We start from the raw sequence: 19641 nt of genomic DNA on the forward strand, positions 1-19641 counted from the left end.
TTGCAAAAAAAGCAGGTTAAACTATTTCTATAAAATAATGACATTATTAGTGGGTTTTATGGTTGTGGAAGCCTAGGGAAAATGTACAAGCCCTGAATTCATTAGATTATCTGTTTTGAAATGCAGTGTATTGACTTTTTTAAATTGTGCAAAAAATCTTAGTTAGATAACGTAAAACGTGTGTATCTTGAATTGTTCATAAATTAGAATAAAAATATTTGAGGCTATATTGTCCAGCCTTACCTTTGGATTCCTATATGGATTACTTGCCCTTTTTTTTTCTTCCCCCCCCTATTGTCTCTCTCTCTCTCTTCCCATGGCTCCCTCGAACCTACTGTATAAATTACCCCAACAACCACACAGAGCGCTTCCCTGGTAACATTAATGCTGATGGGACTCTGCCATTCTAGCCACAGGGAGGAATAGCCTATGAGGAGGCACTTGAACACAGTGGACATGAAGCTAGTTTTAGGGCTTCCGAGTGGCGCAGCGGTCTATGTCACTGCAGTCCCTGGTTCGAATCCAGGCTGCATAACATCCGGCTGTGATTGGGAGTCCCATAGTGCCAAGTTTACTTCGATATGATGGTTATTATATCAATATCTGTGCATAAAGGTGTTTCCGTTGCAATTTCTCACAATTAATTTTACAGACTCAAAAAGATCCCACCATGTCGAACAAACTAATTCTGTCGGCATTTATAAAATTGGAACGAAACTTCCTGTTTCTATCACAGCTGTCGTAATTACATTTTTATACGGTATGACTTTACACAACTGTGGATGGAAAAGTGGTTACAGACTAGGATTTAAAGGGCACATTGTGAATCATTATATTGGATTAGTCTGGATCTGTATGACTTGGCTCTTATTTTGGTTGGCAGGCAGCCAACTGGAGCACATTTTTGGCCTCACTCTGAAACACAGTGGCTTCACTTACTGTCAGCTTCCCATTTTGATTCCTAAGCTAGCATACTATATCATTCTAACACACTCTTCCTCTATGCCTTTGCAGTTCGGAAGACCTGTGCAGAGGTGGACTTTGTCTGTCGTAATGGCCAATGCGTCCCCAAGAGATGGCACTGCGACGGAGAGCCAGACTGTGAGGATGGGTCTGACGAGCGTGTGGAAGTGTGCCGTAAGTCATGTGGATCCAGCCCCAGATAGGAATATGTTGTTCATTCATATTCAGTAGTTTGTTAGATACTGTATACAATTCTTAATAAGACAGTCTTCAACTCATTGCCCTCACTTTTCATGAGTCAAGTTAAATTTCTTCAAGTTTATTTAGCCTCAGTCTATGGATGGATGGGGGGGGGGGGGTGAGCGAGAGAATATATCACCGCTTACCAGACCTAAATACTGTGGAATTGAGGAACTCTTAATTCTTCAGGATTTTCTTTCATTTCCATAAAGCAGTTGGCTTTGAGCAATCCCCTCCTGAAAGTGCATTAGGTTAGATGAGATCAGGTTAGATCAGCATGTTGGTCCGTTCATCTGCCATCATACATTACTGTCTGAGCCCTGTCTGATGTTCAATGGTGTAAAAATACTTTAAAGTCCGACTTAAGTTGTTTTTATGGGTATCTGTACTTTACTATTAATATTTTTGACTACTTTTACATCACTACACTCATTTTCAATGCTTAGCAGGACAGGAAAATAGTCAAATTCACGCACTTATCATCCAAATATTCCTGGTCATCCCTACTGCTTCTGATCTGGTGGACTCACTAAACACACATGCTGCTTTTGTAAATGATGTTAGAGTGTGCCCCTGGCTTCCTGTAAAAGAAAATGGTGCCATCTGATTTGCTTAATATAAGGAATTTGAAATGATTTATACTTAGGTATATTTTAAACCAAATACTTTTACTGAAGTAACATTTTACTGGGTCAAATTTGTACTTTTACTGTACCCAACTGTATGACAGTTGGGTACTTTTTCCACCACTGGTGATGTCTCTCTGTCGGAGTTAGTTTCTTCGATTATGGCTCATGCTTCACAAACTGACCTTTCTCTGACTGATAAAGCCCAGCATTCTTTCATGTGCAGTACTCAGAAATTGAACTTCATTGATCTGGTATCTAGCGTTCTTACCAGATCACTCAAGACAGACCTCCCTGCTACACATGAACCCACTGTTTCAATCGCATGAGTAACAGATCAGTTCCTGATAGATATTCTTGTAGAAGGGAATGAGGGATGGATATCTCTGAAATTCCTCTAGGTTTGATTTCTAAACAACAGGCATTGTATGGTGGATCAATAGCCACTATTGATAGACACTTGTAAATGTTCTGAATGGGCTCAAAGACATGCTCTGAATTAAAATAACCTAGTTGTTGTGGAGGCTATAATCTCATCTATACGATACAGACCCAGTAACGACTGAGGGAGTGTAAAACCGTACAGTGTGTACACACACGTTGAACACATGGCTCAATTGACTTTGGTACCCACTGCATTGATTTTTACATGTATCAAATTCGTTTCACAGCATAAATTGGACTGGGTGCCCTGCTCAATAAATCGCTCAGTGCTCCATTAGCCAGCCTAGCCCACCACCACCCTGCAGCCTAAAGGCCTATAAATGAAATCCCTCCATCCATGTGCTTTGCAGACACCAGGACCTGCCATGTGAATGAGTTTAGCTGTGGGGCCGGGTCCACCCAATGCATCCCCGTCTTCTGGAAGTGTGATGGAGAGAAGGACTGCGATAACGGAGAGGATGAAATGAGCTGTGGTGAGTTGATTTTACTGATAGCAGTATGATGGGAGGTGTCCCTCACAAACCACTAGGTGTGACAGAACTTACTTATTTACTGCTTTGGAATTCATCTAAGCAGAAACAGTTAATTTAGGAGTACACATTGGATGTTGATTTCAACATCAACATCACAGTACTGGGTACTCTGTTCCCTCCCACAGGTAACATCACGTGCGCCTCGCTGGAGTTCACCTGTGCAAGTGGCCGCTGCATCTCCCTTAACTTCGTCTGTAACGGGGAGGACGACTGTGGTGACGGGAGTGATGAGCAGGAATGTGCTCCGTCCTCCTGTGGTCCCAGCGAGTTTCAGTGTGGCAATGCCACCTGTATCCCTGGCAACTGGGTCTGTGACGATGACGTGGACTGCCAGGACCAATCGGATGAGTCCCCTCAGCGATGTGGTCGCCAACCCACGCCGCCGGCCAAATGTTCATCCAGCGAGACACAGTGTGGGTCTGGGGAGTGCATCCACCGCAAGTGGCGATGTGACGGGGACCCAGACTGCAAGGATGGCAGCGACGAAGCCAACTGTTGTAAGTGTTGAGAGGCTTAATCAGACCACCTGCACGTTCCAGTAGGCCAGCTGAGTTTTTGGTTGCTTTTTTTGCTCTACAGGTTAGAGATTGAGCTGCTTTCATATAGTCATAAATGGAGCCTTCCATTACAATAAATATATTTTGCAATAAAAGGCTCTTCATAAAATGCATCTTTGTCTCTATATTCAGTGTTCATAGCAGCTATCATGAGTGTATCTGTTGATCATGGTGCAGGTCAGTTATTCCCAACCAGGGGTACATGTCGAGACCATAGGCTTACTGGTAAAACTCCACATGAGTGTGGGTACTTCAGGGGTATTCAGAGTAGGTCAAAATTCTGTTGGTGGTACAGGACCCAAAAAAGGTTGTGAACCATTGGTGTAGGTTCCATTATGATGGTGTAAATAAGGTCATTGTTGTTAGTGTATTCTGTAAGGGTTAATGGTTTAACAACTCTGTGTCCTCTTCAGCTGTTCGTACCTGCAGACCGGACCAGTTCAAGTGTGAGGACGGCAACTGTATCCACGGCAGCAGACAATGCAACGCTTTGCGTGATTGTGCAGATGGCACCGATGAAGTCAACTGCACAAACTGTGAGTGCGTTCAACCAGAAGTAATGTCATTCCAAAATTAATCTACTTGAAAAACTAAAACTGTTTCCGTTACTACAGAACATTTCCTGAACAAGGTTATGTTTGCTTCAGTGTTCCTCATCTCATAAATACTGTTATTCCTGAATAAGTTGGGTCAAAAGATGCTCAATAAATACTATATTTAGATCTTTCAGGACTACAGTAATTAGGTTATCGAAGTATTGACTTCAAACTTGTACTGCGAGCATACGCTGACCAACTGTCTTCATTGACATTTTCAAACTCTCCCTGTCCGAGTCTGTAATACCAACATGTTTTAAGCAGACCAACGTAGTGCCTGTGCCCAAGAACACTAAGGTAACCTGCCTAAATGACTACCGACCCGTAGCACTCACATCTTTAGCCATTAAGTTTTATGAAAGGCTGGTCATGGCTCACATTAGCACCATTATCCCAGAAACCCTCAACCCACTCCAATTTGCATACCGCCCCAACAGATTCACAGATGATGCATTCTCTATTGCGCTCCACACTGCCCTTTCCCATCTGGACAAAAGGAACACTTATGTGAGTATGCTATTCATTGACTACAGCTCAGCATTCAATATCATAGTGCCCTCCAAGCTCATCAATAAGCTAAGGACCCTGGGACTAAACACCTGCCTCTGCAACTGGATCCTGGACTTCCTGACGGGCCGCCCCCAGGTGGTAAGGGAAGGTAACAACACATCCGCCACGCTGATCCTCAACACAGGGCCCCCTCAGGGGTGAGTGCTAAGTCCCCTCCTGTACTCCCTGTTCACTGATGACTGCATGGCCAGGCACGACTCCACCACCATTAAGTTTGCTGATGACACAACACTGGTAGGCCTGATCACTGACAACGAGGAGACGGCCTATAGGGAGGAGGTCGGAGATCTAGCTGTGTAGTAACAGGACAACAACCTCTCCCTCAACGTAATCAAGACAAAAGAGATGATTTTGGACTACAGGAAAAAGAGGACCGCACACGCCCCCATTCTCATTGACGGGGCTGTATTGGAGCAGGTTGAGAGCTTCAAGTTCCTTGGTATCCACATCACCAACAAACTAACGATGGTGTGCTTAGACCAAGACAGTCTTGAAGAGGGCACGACAAAACCTATTCCTCCTCAGGAGATTGAAAAGATTTGGCATGGGTCTTCAACCTCAAAAGGTTCTACAGCTGCACCATCTGGTTGCATCACTGCCTGGTATGGCAACTGCTCGGCCTCTGACCGCAAGGCACTACAGAGGGTAGTGCGAACAACCCAGTACATCACTGGGGCCAAGCTCCCTGCCATCCAGGATCTCTCCATATCAGGCGGTGTCAGAGGAAGGACCTAAAAAATGTAAACAACCCCAGCCACTCTAGTCATAGACTGTTCTCTGCTACTGCACGGCAAATGGTACCGGAGTGCCAAGTCTAGGTCCAAGAGGCTTCTAAAACAGCTTCTACCCCCAAGCAATAAGACTCCTGAACATCTAATCAAATGGCCACCCAGACTATTTGCATTGCCCCCCCTCTTTTATACCACTGCTACTCTGTTATCATCTATGCATAGTCACTTTAACTCTACATGTACATCCGTTAACCGGTGCCCTCGCACATTGACTCTGTACCGGTACCCCCCTGTTAACCGGTGCCCTCGCACATTGACTCTGTACCGGTACCCCCCTGTATATCGTCTCGCTGTTATTTTACTGCTGTTCTTTGGGTACTTTTATTTCTTATTCATATATACGTGTGTGTGTATATATATTTTATTTATTTATTTATATTTATTTATTTATTTTTAAACTGCATTGTTGGTTAGGGGCTTATAAGTAAGCATTTCCCCTGTTGTATTCAACGCATGTGACTAATACAATTTTGATTTGAAACACGTAAATGAATTGCTTTGGCTGCACCTACCATTTAGCACACCTCTGTTCCTATGGGGGCCATGCAGATGGCTGACTCTCAACCTCCTACACCAACTTCTGTTATTCCACTGTTCCTCTTTGTAACATTCCATTATCACCACTTTGTAATGCCACTTTCTTTCACAACCCAGTGACACAGTGCAATGGCCCTGACAAATTCAAGTGTCGGAGTGGAGAGTGTATAGAGATGAGTAAAGTGTGCAACAAGGCCCGGGACTGTCCAGACTGGAGCGACGAGCCCATCAATGAGTGCAGTAAGTGGATGAGAGCCAAACCTGTGTTTTATTAAGCAGCAGATAAGTTCCTTTATGGAGCCGTCTTGTGATTGTTTATTCACTATGAAGAACGATGAGTGGTCCTCTATAGCTCAGTTGGTAGAGCATGATGCTTGTAACGCCAGGGTAGTTGGTTCGATTCCTGGGACCACCCATTGGGAAAATGTATGCACACGACTAAGTCGTTTTGGATAAAAGTGTCTGCTAAATGGCATTTTTGTGTGCATTTACTCAAGTGGCTTAGCTTGTCTACTGTTGATTCACAAGTTGAAGTAATAATGCGCTGGTTTTAGACTGCAGTACATTGGGATTGATACACTATTTTGGCTATGGGTGTGTTTGTACACTACTATATACAGTTGAAGTTGGAAGTTTACATACACCTTAGCCAAATAAATTTTTGCTAAGTTTTTCACAATTCCTGATGTTTAATCTCAGTAAAAATTCCCTGTCTCAGGTCTGTTAGGTTCACCACTTTATTTTAAGAATGTGAAATGTCAGAATAATAGTAGAGAGTGATTTATTTAAGCTTTTATTGCTTTCATCACATTCCCAGTGGGTCAGAAGTTTACATACTCTGAATTTCTATTTGGTAGCATTGCCTTTAAATGGCTTAATTTGGGTCAAACGTTTTGAGTAGCCTTCCACAAGCTTCCCACAATAAGTTGGGTGAATTTTGGCCCATTCCTTCTGACAGAGCTGGTGTAACTGAGTCAGGTTTGTAGGCCTCCTTGCTCGCACACGCTTTTTCAGTTCTGCCCACACATTTTCTATAGGATTGAGGTCAGGGCTTTGTGATGGCCACTCCAATACCTTGACTTTGTTGTCCTTAAGCCATTTTGCCACAACTTTGGAAGTATGCTTGGGGACGTTGTCCATTTGCGACCAAGCTTTAACTTCCTGACTGATGTCTTGATGTTGCTTCAATATATCCACATCATTTTCCTGCATCATGATGCCATCTATTTTGTGAAGTGCACCAGTCCCTCCTGCAGCAAAGCACCCCCACAACATGATGCTGCCTGTTGGGATGGTGTTCTTCGGCTTGCAAGCGTCCCTTTTTCCTCCAAACATAACGATGGTCATTATGGCCAAACAGTTCTATTTTTGTTTCATCAGACCAGAGGACATTTCTCAATAAAGTACAATCTTTGTCCCCGTGTGCAGTTGCAAACCGTAATCTGGATTTTTTTATGCAGGTGTTGGAGCAGTGGCTTCTTCCTTGCTGAGCGGCCTTTCAGGTTATGTCGATATAGGACTCATTTTACTGTGGATATAGATACTTTTGTACCCGTTTCCTCCAGCATCTTCACAAGGTCCTTTGCTGCTGTTCTGGGATTGAGTCGCACTTTTCGCACCAATGTACGTTCATTCTAGGAGACAGAACGCGTCTCCTTCCTGAGCGGTATGGTGGCTGCGTGGTCCCATGGTGTTTATACTTGCGTACTATTGTTTGTACATATGAACGTGGTACCTTCAGGCGTTTGGAAATTGCTCCCAAGGGTGAACCAGACTTTCTTTTCTGAGGTCTTGGCTGATTTCTTTTGATTTTCCAATGATGTCAACCAAAGAGGCACTTAGTTTGACGGTAGGCCTTGAAATACATCCCCAGGTACACCTCCAATTGACTCAAATGTTGGAAAAATTCCTTGTGTCATGCACAATGTAGGTGTCTTACCCGACTTGCCCAAACTATAGTTTGTTAACAAGAAATTTGTGGTGTGGTTGAAAAACGAGTTTTATTGACTCCAACCAAAGTGTATGTAAACTTCCGACTTCAACTGTAGCCTTACCTTTTTCACCTGTCCCATGGAGGCTACCTCGTATTCTTCTTATCCAACTCATCCTACACTACAGCAATCACATTAGCCCACTGTCATTCAGCCAGCCAGAGCCAGTTAACTGATTGGATTTTAGTCAGGCCTTTGTAAGTGAATGAAGTGCTTTAGTAACCACCGCTTCCTGCCATCCAGGACCTCTATACCAGGCGGTGTCAGAGGAAGGCCCTGAACATTGTCTATGACTAGGGTGGCTGGAGTCATTGACTGTTCTCCGGTACCAGAACACCTAGTCTAGGTCCAAAAGACTTAACAGCTTCTACCCCCAAGCCATAAGACTCCTCACCTAATTAAATGGCTACCCAGACTACTTGCATTGCCCCACTTATATTTTACACTGCTGCTACTCTGTTTATGCATAGTCACTTTAACTCTGCTTACATGTTACCTTGACTAACCGGTACCCCCGCACATTGACTCTGTACCAGTACCCCCTGTTTTACTGCTGCTCTTTAATTATTTGTTACTTGTATTTATTTTCTTGACTGCATTGTTGGTTTTAAAGGCTTGTAAAGTAAGCATTTCACTGTAAGGTCTACCTACACCTGTTGTATTCGGCGCATGTGACAAATAAGATGAGATTTTTTTTATTCTGTCGTATTCTGTTTTAGACCTGAATGAGTGTCTGCTGAACAATGGAGGCTGCTCCCACATCTGCAGGGACATGGTGATTGGCTTCGAGTGTGACTGCACCCCTGGACTGCAGCTCATAGACCGCAAGACCTGTGGCGGTAGGTGATATATATATATATATATCACACACACACACACAATGTTTAACACTAATCAATATGAACTCTCATACAAAATAAAGGCTTTTGCATTGGGGTATTGAGACTCAATACATTTGAAGATAATCCACCCAGTTTGTTGTCTCTCTTACAGAGTGGTGTAAAGTACTAATTAAGTAGTTTTTTGGGGTATCTGTACTTTTACTTTTAGTTCACTACATTCCTAAAGAAATTATGTACTTTTTACTCCATACACTTCCCCTGACACCCAAAAGTACTTCTTACAGGTTGAATGCTTAGCAGGACAGGAAAACGGTCCAATTAACACACTTATCAAGATCCCTACTGCCTCTGATCTGACGGACTCAAAAAACACATGCTTAATTGTAAATAATGTCTGTGTTGGAGTGTGCCTCTGGCTATCTTTTTAAAAACAATAAAATGGTGCTGTCTGCTTTGCTTAAAATAAGGAATATGAAGTGATTTATTATTTTACTATAGATACTTATGTATGTTTTAGAACCAACTATTTTAATGGGTGACTAACTTTTTACTTGAGTAACTTTCAATTAAGGTATCTGTACTTTCACTTTATCACTATTGGGTACTTTTTCAACCACTGTGTTTACATTTGACTTAGTATTCACCAAAGTGTCTTCATTTTGACTTCCTACTGTTTGGGTGACTTCCTGTTTTTCCCACCCTCCTTGCAGACATCAATGAATGTATGAACCCTGGGATCTGTAGTCAGATTTGTATCAACCTGAAGGGAGGTTATAAGTGCGAGTGCCACAACAGCTACCAGATGGACCCCACCACAGGAGTGTGCAAGGCTGTGGGTAAGTTGGCTCACCCTGTCCTGTGTAAACCATAATGTAGCCCCAGGAGCACATGTAGAAGCAGATGTCAGAGCTAGAGGGAAGTAGCATCACTCATTTGTCAGAACTAATCAGATCCAACATGCGCTTCATATTTTTTCCTGATAAATGCATTTTTAATTCTCAAGCAGCTTTTAATATTCTAATACACCACTATACTGGAATCCAAGTTCAAACAGAATAGCAGTGATGTCATTTACTACAACAACCTTGATCTGAGAAGTGCAGCTTGGATGTTTTGGTGCCGTCTGACTGACTTGTGATTCATTGTTCTAACATGAGGACAGAACAGACCTAAAGGGCTCCATTGCATTGTCATTATTAGAGTGTCTGTGACTCCTCCTCCCCACAAGGCAAGGAACCCTGTCTTATCTTCACTAACCGCCGGGACATCCGGAAGCTGGGTCTGGAGCGGAGGGAGTACACCCAGATTGTGGAGCAGCTGCGGAACACAGTGGCACTGGATGCCGACTTCACCCAGCAGAGGATCTTCTGGGCAGACCTGAGCCAGAGGGCCATCTTTAGGTAGAGACAAGTCCCAGCCCCATAAGATGAGGTTGAAACCCCAGAGATTGCCCCCATGATAGACTTTCTTCACCTTACCCTGACATCTTGTTGCTATTTGTTTTTGAAAGCATTTTACCTAGTAAGCACCAAGAAGGGTAAAGTTCACTGAGCATATGTCCACTGACCAGCTATTCAACCTCCAACACTATGAACAAGGGTTTGGGGTCATAATGGGGAAACTCATACCAAATACTGACATGTTTCTCACCCCCCATTTAGCACGGTGTTGGATAAGAGAGGAGATGTAGGAAGTCATGTGAAGGTAATTGATAATGTGACACCTGTGGGGATCGCTGTGGACTGGATCTATAACAACATCTACTGGTCAGACCTCGGCACCAAGACCATTGAAGTGGCCAACTTCAACGGCACCAAGCGGAAAGTTCTCTTCAGCAGTGGTTTGAAAGAGCCTGCATCCATCGCTGTGGATCCACTTTCTGGGTAAAGTATATATTATTATTATTATTATTATTATATTATATTGTATTGGGGTCCAAATTTCTGTTTCTTCTTTTTGTTTTTTTTTTGTACCCTCATAATTGGAGCTACTCCTTCTGAGCTGCTGATCTTCTCTCGGCTGGTGTTCTAGATTCCTCTATTGGTCAGACTGGGGTGAACCAGCGAAGATTGAGAAGTCTGGTATGAACGGGGTTGACAGGCAGGTCCTGGTCCAGACTGATATTCAGTGGCCCAATGGAATCACTCTAGGTTGGTCAGACTGTTGAACCTCTTCAAAATGTTAAATGCAAATTAGGTTTAACTGCTTTCATGGCTACAGGGTTTGATAAACCTATGAATTTCCTTCCCTTCTCAGACCTGATCAAGAGCAGACTGTACTGGGTGGACTCCAAGCTGCACATGCTCTGTAGCGTGGACCTGAACGGCGACAACCGTAGGAAAGTGCTGCAGTCCCCAGACTACCTGGCTCACCCCTTTGCGCTCACTGTGTTCGAGGTGCGACTATGGGATGCAAGGAGGCGCCCTGATGTTGGGATGGTTTACATGTAGTATATTGGCAGGGCAGTTGATGTTTGAGATTGGTTTTCTTATGTGTTGATGTTACAGAGCAGAGCAAACACTTTACCAAGCAAACTCATGCTTCTATTGACATTCATACTTGGTCATTTGCTGAAACCCTGTTTAAAGCAGTTAGTTGATTTCATCATACTGTAACTGGTTTTCTGTCAACTGTAAAGTCTATGATTTGCTCTGTGTGTGGGGTCAATAACATTGACCTCCTGTGGCATTTGACAGAATTACTGGCAGAGTATTAGAATAAATTGCCTTTCAGTCTTCAATGGTCTTTCCTTCTCTGAAGCATGGGTCCCACGCCATCTCTTCTGGCATTTGCTCTGGGGTTTAGAGTGTGACTGTGACTGTTTCAGGATCGAGTATTCTGGACAGATGGGGAAAACGAGGCGATCTACGGAGCAAACAAGTTCACAGGCTCTGATGTGATTACCCTGGCAAGCAATCTGAACGAGCCGCAGGACATCATTGTTTACCATGAGCTAATCCAGCTGTCCGGTAAGGCTGCCAGATGAGGGCATTGGCCTGACCACGGGCTTGGAGAGGAGTTGGCATGACCAGAGGTTTGGGAGGGTTATGGTAGTCTAGAACACAGGGATTTGAGCTGCTGTGTTGGTTAGTCTAGAACACAATGGCTTGGGAGGGCTTTGTTGGCTCCCACTCGGACATTCACAGTTCCCCGCCACACTCCTAAGTAACCCTCTTAAGTCAACTCCCCTGACCCCTATAACCCTCTGTGGTATGCTGTTCCTTTACAGTAACGTTACATGGCAGGATCCTTGTTTTTGACCTTTACCTATAACTGGCTATAAACATGCTGTCATGTAGGAGTGCTGAAGTTCATCTGACTTTTTACAGGCAAAGTAGCAATGGTACTTTACATAATGAAGCCTAGAAATATGGAGCAATGGCTAACTGGCTTCCTCACGTTTGATCCCATACAGGAACAAACTGGTGCAATGAGAAGGGTCTGAACGGAGGCTGTGCCTACATGTGCCTGCCAGCGCCACAGATCAACAAATACTCCCCCAAGTACACATGTGCGTGTCCCCAAGACCAGACGCTAGCCTCAGACGCCCTTCACTGCAGACCAGGCAAGTACTGTAACATTAGCCCCATCAGGTGGGGCAGTAAGGGGTTAAACTGTGCTGTGATGCTGAGTGAGTTTTCAGAAGCCCTCTGTCTCTTTAGAGGCCTTTCATTCTGCTTCTGAGTCACCCAAGCATTTCTCTCCCCTCCCTTTCTGTGTGTGGCAGATCTAATTAAGAGGGTGTTTGTGGGTGGCAGTTCAAATGTGTTGCTTGTGAAGACTGACCTCTGTATCCGGACTGAGTCTGTCTGTTTGCCTACATTCTGCTCCTGGCTCACCCTGCGCTCCTCTGCCCCACCCTGCTCTCCTCTGCTCCTGGCTCACCCTGCTCCACCCACCTGCTCTCCTATGCTCCTGGCTCACCCTGCTCTCCTCTGCCCCACCCTGCTCTCCTCTGCTCCTGGCTCACCCTGCTCTCCTCTGCTCCACTCCTCTACTCCTGGCTCTCCTCTGCTCCACCCCCCTGCTCTCCTCTGCTCCTGGCTCACCCTGCTCCACCTCCCTGCTCTCCTCTACTCCTGGCTCACCCTGCTCCACCCCCCTGCTCTCCTCTGCTCCTGGCTCACCCTGCTCTCCTCTGCTCCACCCCCCTGCTCTCCTCTGCTCCTGGCTCACCCTGCTCTCCTCTGCTCCACCCCCCTGCTCTCCTCTGCTCCTGGCTCACCCTGCTCTGCTGAAGTCTGTGTCTTGCGTTGGTCTCCATGCTCTTTTCTTCCTCTTCCAAATCACTGATGTTTGTGTATATAGTAGAGATGGCGCCAGGCTTTTAAACTCCCTCTGAGTGAATAAACCACCCAGGACGCAGAGGGGACTGGGGGAGGGAATGGGGGTGACGTAGGGCCCAATGAGAGGTACACCTGTTTTATATACAGCTTTATAGATTTGATCCAGAAAGTGACATGTTTTAAACCCACATAGAAGCTAACAGAATGAATTGAATGTCTTGCCTGGTTATTGATGGAAGGCTAGGCTATCCGGTCGTGTGCTTGATGTTTTTCATTTTGATTGCGATAGTGGTCCAATTTGGTTAGAGGGTACTAGTGGGGTAAAGCTCTCACCCACAGACATTAACCAAGATCTAGCACCTACTATACCGTTATACATGTCATGAAGAGGGTAGCCTATACATTTATTACTCTAATTAATATTAATTAAATTATCAAATTAATAAAGGTGATTTAGGCCCAGTAATGAGTCTAGTATGGTGATTTTATATTTTGCTGATTCGTCTGATCTCAACCAATCATTCTCTCCTGCTTCACATGATTTCTGCTTCATTTCATTCATGCCATTCATAATCCTAGCCGAGCTGCGTTTCCCAATTCCCTTGGGAAACGAGGTTCTATGGTTAGTTGGACAGTAGGATAGGAAATGGGTGTTATTTTCCTTTAGTCATTTTGGATCACTTCTGCACGTCCTCGTATGATACTTTGTACTTGTGCTTTGCTCCATTTACATGTTTCTCCACTAGGAATTCCTTTGTGACATAATGTAACATGATGAAGTACTATATATTGCTTGGTAACAAGCATTTCTGAAGTCAGAATGTAAATGTTCAATTTTGACATTTTGCCAAAGCATTACTCTGCTCCCTTATTATGACAGTGACCCCTTCAGCTCCCTCAAAGGATGATGGGAAAGCTCTAATATATCCCACTCACCCCCAAGGTAAAGCTGTCAACCGCCTGACTGTCTGCCTGCCTGGATAGCCATGCATCAGGACCCAGTAGTCTAGTTTCATGGCCTTTGGGTTCTGAGTTTCTACATGTCAATGAGTTAATTTCATACTAGAATGACTGTCTGGTCTGCCTCCTCTGTGCTACCTATCGTCATGGTGATTAGCCTGTTAGCATGCAGCCTGCAACTAGGGGTGGTGTGAAGATGGGAAGTTGGTCAGTCATGTAAAGATATCTGGAGTGGTTGACAGCACAGGAATGTTTACATGGATTTAGTAGCTTTTAATGCCATCCACACAGGAATCCACCCAACATTTTTAAAAGGCAGACCTTTAAGTGACTTCTACAATTAGCATGCATCATTTTGATCCAGAAAGTGACATGTTTTAAACCCACATAGAAGCTAACAGAATGAATTGAATGTCTTGCCTGGTTATTGATAGAAGGCTAGGCTATCCGGTTGTGTGCTTGATGCTTTTCATTTTGTTTGCGATAGTGGTCCAATTTGGTTAGACGGTACTAGTGGAGTGAAGCTCTCACCTACGGACATTAACCAAGATCTAGTACTTACTATACCATAATCGCAGTAACAAATATTGCATTTAATTTGATAAGCCTTCTTTTTAAGTCATTTCTTTAGGCAGATTTTTTTTTTAGGATGTTTTTAATTTGTAAGATTCCTTTTGTTGCACTGATCCCAGTGTTTTGTTTCGACCACAGTGCCAAATGTTGTCCCCAAACCTGTCCCTGCTGGTAAGACCCACTTCTTCTTCCCTGATTGAGCCAGTACATTGAGCCCTTTGAAAAAAGTGGTAGATTTCCTTAGACTATGATTGTGCCAAAACACTGGTCTGTCAGCCTGGCCCTGCCAGGTCCTGATGGCCATATAATGTTCCAACCCCCAAGGGGTTGCCAGAGACCACAGAACCACCCCAGTTAGCAGACCACCTGGAAATATCCTTAAACAAAGCTCATGTCCTCATCTTTGTTCCCCCTTCCATTCACCCACTTGTTTGCAAGTCCGGTCACTACCCTGACTCATATCACCGATCATTACTCATGACTAGTCAAGTGTATTGTACTTTAAGCTCTCAAGGTTGTGCTTGGTATAAAATGTGTCCATACTGGTTACAACTGATCTTACCCCAATAAGAGACTAATAGAGAAAAACAGACATGAACCAGTATGACATTTTGGTAGATTTATTTTTAAATAAAATGGTCCATCAAAGGATTCACACTCTTAGACTAACATGTTCTATTGTAGAAGCCAACAGCAGTACATCCATCCATGAGGTGAACTTCACAGCTAGAGGATCTACAGCTGCCTGGGCTATCCTCCCTGTGTGTAAGTGATACTGCCTAGCCCGCTCTGCCTCTTTCCCTCTCGCTCTGCCTCTTTCCCTCTCGCTCTGCCTCTCTTTGACCCCTGCAGTTGTTTATGAATCATGCACTAAAGGCCTGCCACTCAACTTTATGATAAATGGGTGGACAATATTTCAATGGTTTTCCTAGCTAATAGTAGTGTCAGGAGAATTCTATACTCCTGTTCATTTACCAATTAAATTATGTTACCCTCAGTCTGTTATATCAGGATTTGTAAGATACTGACAGAAAAGGAAACAGAGGCCCAGTCTACCAAAGTTAAATGTTTATTCATGGGAACGTTCTGAAGTCAAGAATACAAATCAATTCATTTTATAATTACTTCACACACATAAACAAACATACATACATACATACATACATACATACATACATACGCACACACACACACGCGCGCACACGTGCACACACACGTACACACACACGCACACACGTACACACACGTACACACACGCGCACACACGTACACACACGCACACACGTACGTACACACGCACACACGTACATACATACACACACGTACATACATACATACACACACGTACGTACATACATACACACACACACGTACGTACATACATACACACACACACGTACGTACATACATACACACACACACGTACATACATACATACACACACGTACATACATACATACACACACGTACGTACATACATACATACATACACACGTACATACATACATACATACATACATACACACACGTACAAACAAACATACATACACACACGTACACACAAACATACGAACACGCATGTCCTGCTACGCACACACTGTCTGTCTCACTTCCCAGCCGACAGAGATGGTGACTTTGTCCTTGAGACGTACTCCCCGTTCTCTCCCAAATCTCTAGTCAGGTCGGCACCAAGCTCAGACAGTCTGTGTTTGAAATACCATAAAGACATATTGTTTTACCCTAATTCTGACTAGGACTACACATTTATTGATTATGATTTCATACATTCTAATCAATTCCATACAATCATATGTTTCAGGGCAGAATATTCTAATCATTCAATTAACAGACAATGTTCATCTATCAAGTAGTTATTGATTGAATGTCATGATTTATTAAAGTAACCCTTGAGTAGCACAGGTGCTTCGGTAACCGTAGCTCTCGATAGCTGGATTTGAACCATTTAATAGTAATACAGTATTACTTATGTTTTGGCCTCTTCCCAGTGTTGCTGGCCATGGCTGCAGCAGGAGGCTACTTGATGTGGCGTAACTGGCAGCTGAAGAATAAGAAGAGCATGAACTTCGACAATCCAGTGTACCTGAAAACCACAGAAGAAGACCTCAACATAGATATCAGCAGGCACACCTCCAATATAGGCCACACATACCCAGCAGTAAGAAGCCTACTTGATTGATTGGGAGTCATCACTTCTGTAAATAACTACTTGCCTGTGAACTTCCAAACCATTTTGCATTGTGACTGATGACCTTACATTTACCACCCACTAAACTGCTTATCTTCAGCAAGGATTATTACTGGCAGCTAGAACACTTTAGCCCTTATTAATTGGTTAGATTCTCTGTGAATGACCACTTTCCATTGTGCTTTTGTCTTCCTTCCAGATATCAGTGGTGAATACAGAAGATGACTTGTCATAACCAACCTTCCAAATGATCCCCATGGGTTTACTGACGCTTTGGTCTCCTTGCCAACAACCTCCGTTTCTTTAGCAGAGTTGCATCCAGATGCCTTCTGAAAAGCATTAAGTTATCACTTCTGGGGATGTTTGTCATTTGTGTGAATATGAATTGTGTCCTACTCCGGCTGCGTTTAGACAGGCAGCACCATTGATTTTTTTAAACATTTTTTAAAACATTTTTTCACACATTGGTATTTTGACCAATCAGATCACCTCTGAAAAATATATGTGATTGATCAAAATACCAATTGGTGAGGAAAAAAAGATCAGAATTGGCATTCCTGTTTAAACGCAGCCTTAGTGTGTCAAGGGATTTTGGGAGCTTGGCCTCTATATCCCCATTCCTCCCTCAGCCCCAAAACATTTCAAAGGTTCTACTACATACAGTAGAACCTTGTGTTACTTCAGAACACGTGTGTGGGTGGTGATGCAGAGTTCCTGGTTCTGACTTTCAGTCCCCTGGTGGACATGTATTTTTGTGAATATTTATTTAAAAGCATACTTTAGGCAGTACTGTCATAAAATATGTATGTTTTTTTTTCTTATGAACATTACCTCCAGAAGCACATTCTTCTAAATAATTTTTATGCGACTCTGTGCTTGGGAAGATGAGCTCTATTGGGAATGTGATGGTACTACATCATTTGTAAAATATTGTACATGAACCTTCTTCCCCCAAGAACAGAATCAGGACTGAAGCACTTTGATAAAATGTTCCGTTGTAAATAAGATTGTATACATTTTTGTAGTACCAGGGTAGAGTAAGATGTATTTAAAACTAGATTTAACTTTTGTATTTTAGGGTGGGTTTGTAAATTCACTCTGGCTATCTACTCTGATTTCAGAGCACTCTTGTCAGAGCGCAGCATAACTGATGAATTTACGAACACTCAACACCCGTTGAATATGACCTGTGTCAGTAAACATCGGCCCAAAAAAATCATTATATTCTTGCCAGCAGCACAGTTAGTCACCAACGCTCTGGATAACATGAACAGCCTAACCAGCTCTGCTAGGGCAAGTAAACTGGTCAGAGTGAGGTGTTCTCTCATTTGGCTGGAAGTAGCTAGTTAATTACAGCCAGTTAGCTTGGGAGCTTGACTGCCGTTGTGAGATCAGAACGTTCGGATCAACTCTGAATTTACAAATGGCCAGAGCGCACTCCAGGGTGAATTTACGAGTACACCCTTGGTGTTCTGTTGCTGTGATCTTTTCCAACCTTGTAGAGTATGGGGACTAAATACTGTATCGTGATCAAATAAAACAAGACCCATAAGTCATTCAAAACTCATTGCTTGACTTTGAGAACTTAGATCTTGTCCTATACCACCATGTGTTTAGGGATACATTCTGATTATCTTACCATTCTCCTGAATTGTGCACTTTACACACCTCTTATTGATTCAAAAGGAATGATGGGTGTGAGAATGTCATGCATGCACATATACAATGCTTTTAAATGCGGTGTGGGGATGGTGAACGAGTGCACACACTTCTGGAAAAGGGTAGAGAATCTCTACAGCCTATTGTGTAGAGGGTTTAGAGGGTCTAAGGTAGTGGCTCTAGTAGCTATTTAAGTGTGCATTGCTACTACATTTTAATGATTAACAGCCTATTTCAACTGCATTTTGAGCTGTGCCTGACTATAACAATTGCAGAGGCAGGTGGCAGTATAGAGTCTGCTTTGGAAATAGGAAATCATGCACAGCATCATCATCATCATCATCATCCCAAAGAAAACCCATCTAATACTGCCAGGCAACCAAGACACAGTGTTTACCTTCCCTTATGATCATCAGCCTCCAATATATTTTTCAATCTTTCAAGCTAATATTTGGGGTGGCAGGTAGCCTAGTGGTTAGAGCGTTGGACCAGCAACCGAGCTGACAAGGTAAAAATCTGTCATTCTGCCCTCGAACAAGGCAGTTAGTACCACTGTTCCTAAGCTGTCATTGAAAACTAAGAATTTGTTCTTAACTGACTTGCCTAGTTAAAGGTAAAATAAAAATGTGCATTTCAGTGGACTGTGTGTACAGGAAAAAGGCTAACTGGATTAAGCAATTTACACAAAGCTAGGAGGGCAGGTTCCTGAAGAGCACTTTTAAACTAGTTTGTTTGCACCAGATTGGATTAAAGGGTCACAGCAAAGTTCCATTGCAGGTAATAAACAGGGAGGTGGAGGAATTTGCCATTCAGTTATTTGCATGGGAGAGTGGTTAGAGCCACTTGGTGGCGAGCGACGAAATAGCATATAGTGCAGTTGGCCGGATCTAAGCTGGAGTTGTCCTGCCCCCACCAGACTCCAGTCTGCATGTTAATGCCAGTAGACATCAGGCCTGAGGTGTGTTATTGTGCCTCTATGATTATAATACTCTACATCATTTTTTTTACAACTATATGCAGCTGAATGTATAGCCGCGTAAGTTGAAAGCACATCTTATGAGATGACCGGAAAGATTTCCTTAGGGCTTCTGTCAATTTCTGCTGTTAAAGTAACTGTCCAGTGAGTATCACTTTAAAAGTTAATATTATGTTAACTCATACCCAAATATGTTTTTGACTCATCCTATACTCGTATTTGTGGCCAAAGCATAATTTGGAGAAAAACACTTTTTAAACCCTCAAATGGACCGTTTAAAAAATGATTGGC

The 19641-nt window shown here is 43.3% G+C and overlaps 1 protein-coding gene across 5 annotated transcripts in view; it reads left to right on the plus strand.

Annotated features, from left to right (window-relative positions):
• LOC109892457 (very low-density lipoprotein receptor) overlaps positions 1 to 18301 on the plus strand; it is a 34783-nt gene extending 16482 nt beyond the window's left edge. The window contains exons 3-20 of one of the 5 annotated variants that reach the window (XM_020485004.2): positions 1015 to 1137; positions 2624 to 2746; positions 2932 to 3303; positions 3777 to 3899; positions 5975 to 6097; positions 8568 to 8687; positions 9401 to 9526; positions 9919 to 10090; positions 10352 to 10573; positions 10722 to 10840; positions 10947 to 11086; positions 11518 to 11659; positions 12106 to 12255; positions 13857 to 13919; positions 14648 to 14680; positions 15194 to 15274; positions 16516 to 16685; positions 16915 to 18282. In XM_020485004.2, coding sequence (XP_020340593.1) covers positions 1015 to 1137; positions 2624 to 2746; positions 2932 to 3303; positions 3777 to 3899; positions 5975 to 6097; positions 8568 to 8687; positions 9401 to 9526; positions 9919 to 10090; positions 10352 to 10573; positions 10722 to 10840; positions 10947 to 11086; positions 11518 to 11659; positions 12106 to 12255; positions 13857 to 13919; positions 14648 to 14680; positions 15194 to 15274; positions 16516 to 16685; positions 16915 to 16950 — 2438 coding nt within the window. In that variant the 3' untranslated portion in view covers positions 16951 to 18282. Of the gene's footprint in view, positions 1 to 1014; positions 1138 to 2623; positions 2747 to 2931; positions 3304 to 3776; positions 3900 to 5974; positions 6098 to 8567; positions 8688 to 9400; positions 9527 to 9918; positions 10091 to 10351; positions 10574 to 10721; positions 10841 to 10946; positions 11087 to 11517; positions 11660 to 12105; positions 12256 to 13856; positions 13920 to 14647; positions 14681 to 15193; positions 15275 to 16515; positions 16686 to 16914 lie in introns of all 5 variants that reach the window. The other 4 variants (XM_020485007.2, XM_031826352.1, XM_020485005.2 and 1 more) reach the window with 4 other exon arrangements.
• Positions 18302 to 19641: the final 1340 nt, after the last annotated feature.

The sequence above is a fragment of the Oncorhynchus kisutch genome, linkage group LG6 (genome assembly GCF_002021735.2).
Source record: "Oncorhynchus kisutch isolate 150728-3 linkage group LG6, Okis_V2, whole genome shotgun sequence".
Classification (NCBI taxonomy): Eukaryota; Metazoa; Chordata; class Actinopteri; order Salmoniformes; family Salmonidae; genus Oncorhynchus; species Oncorhynchus kisutch.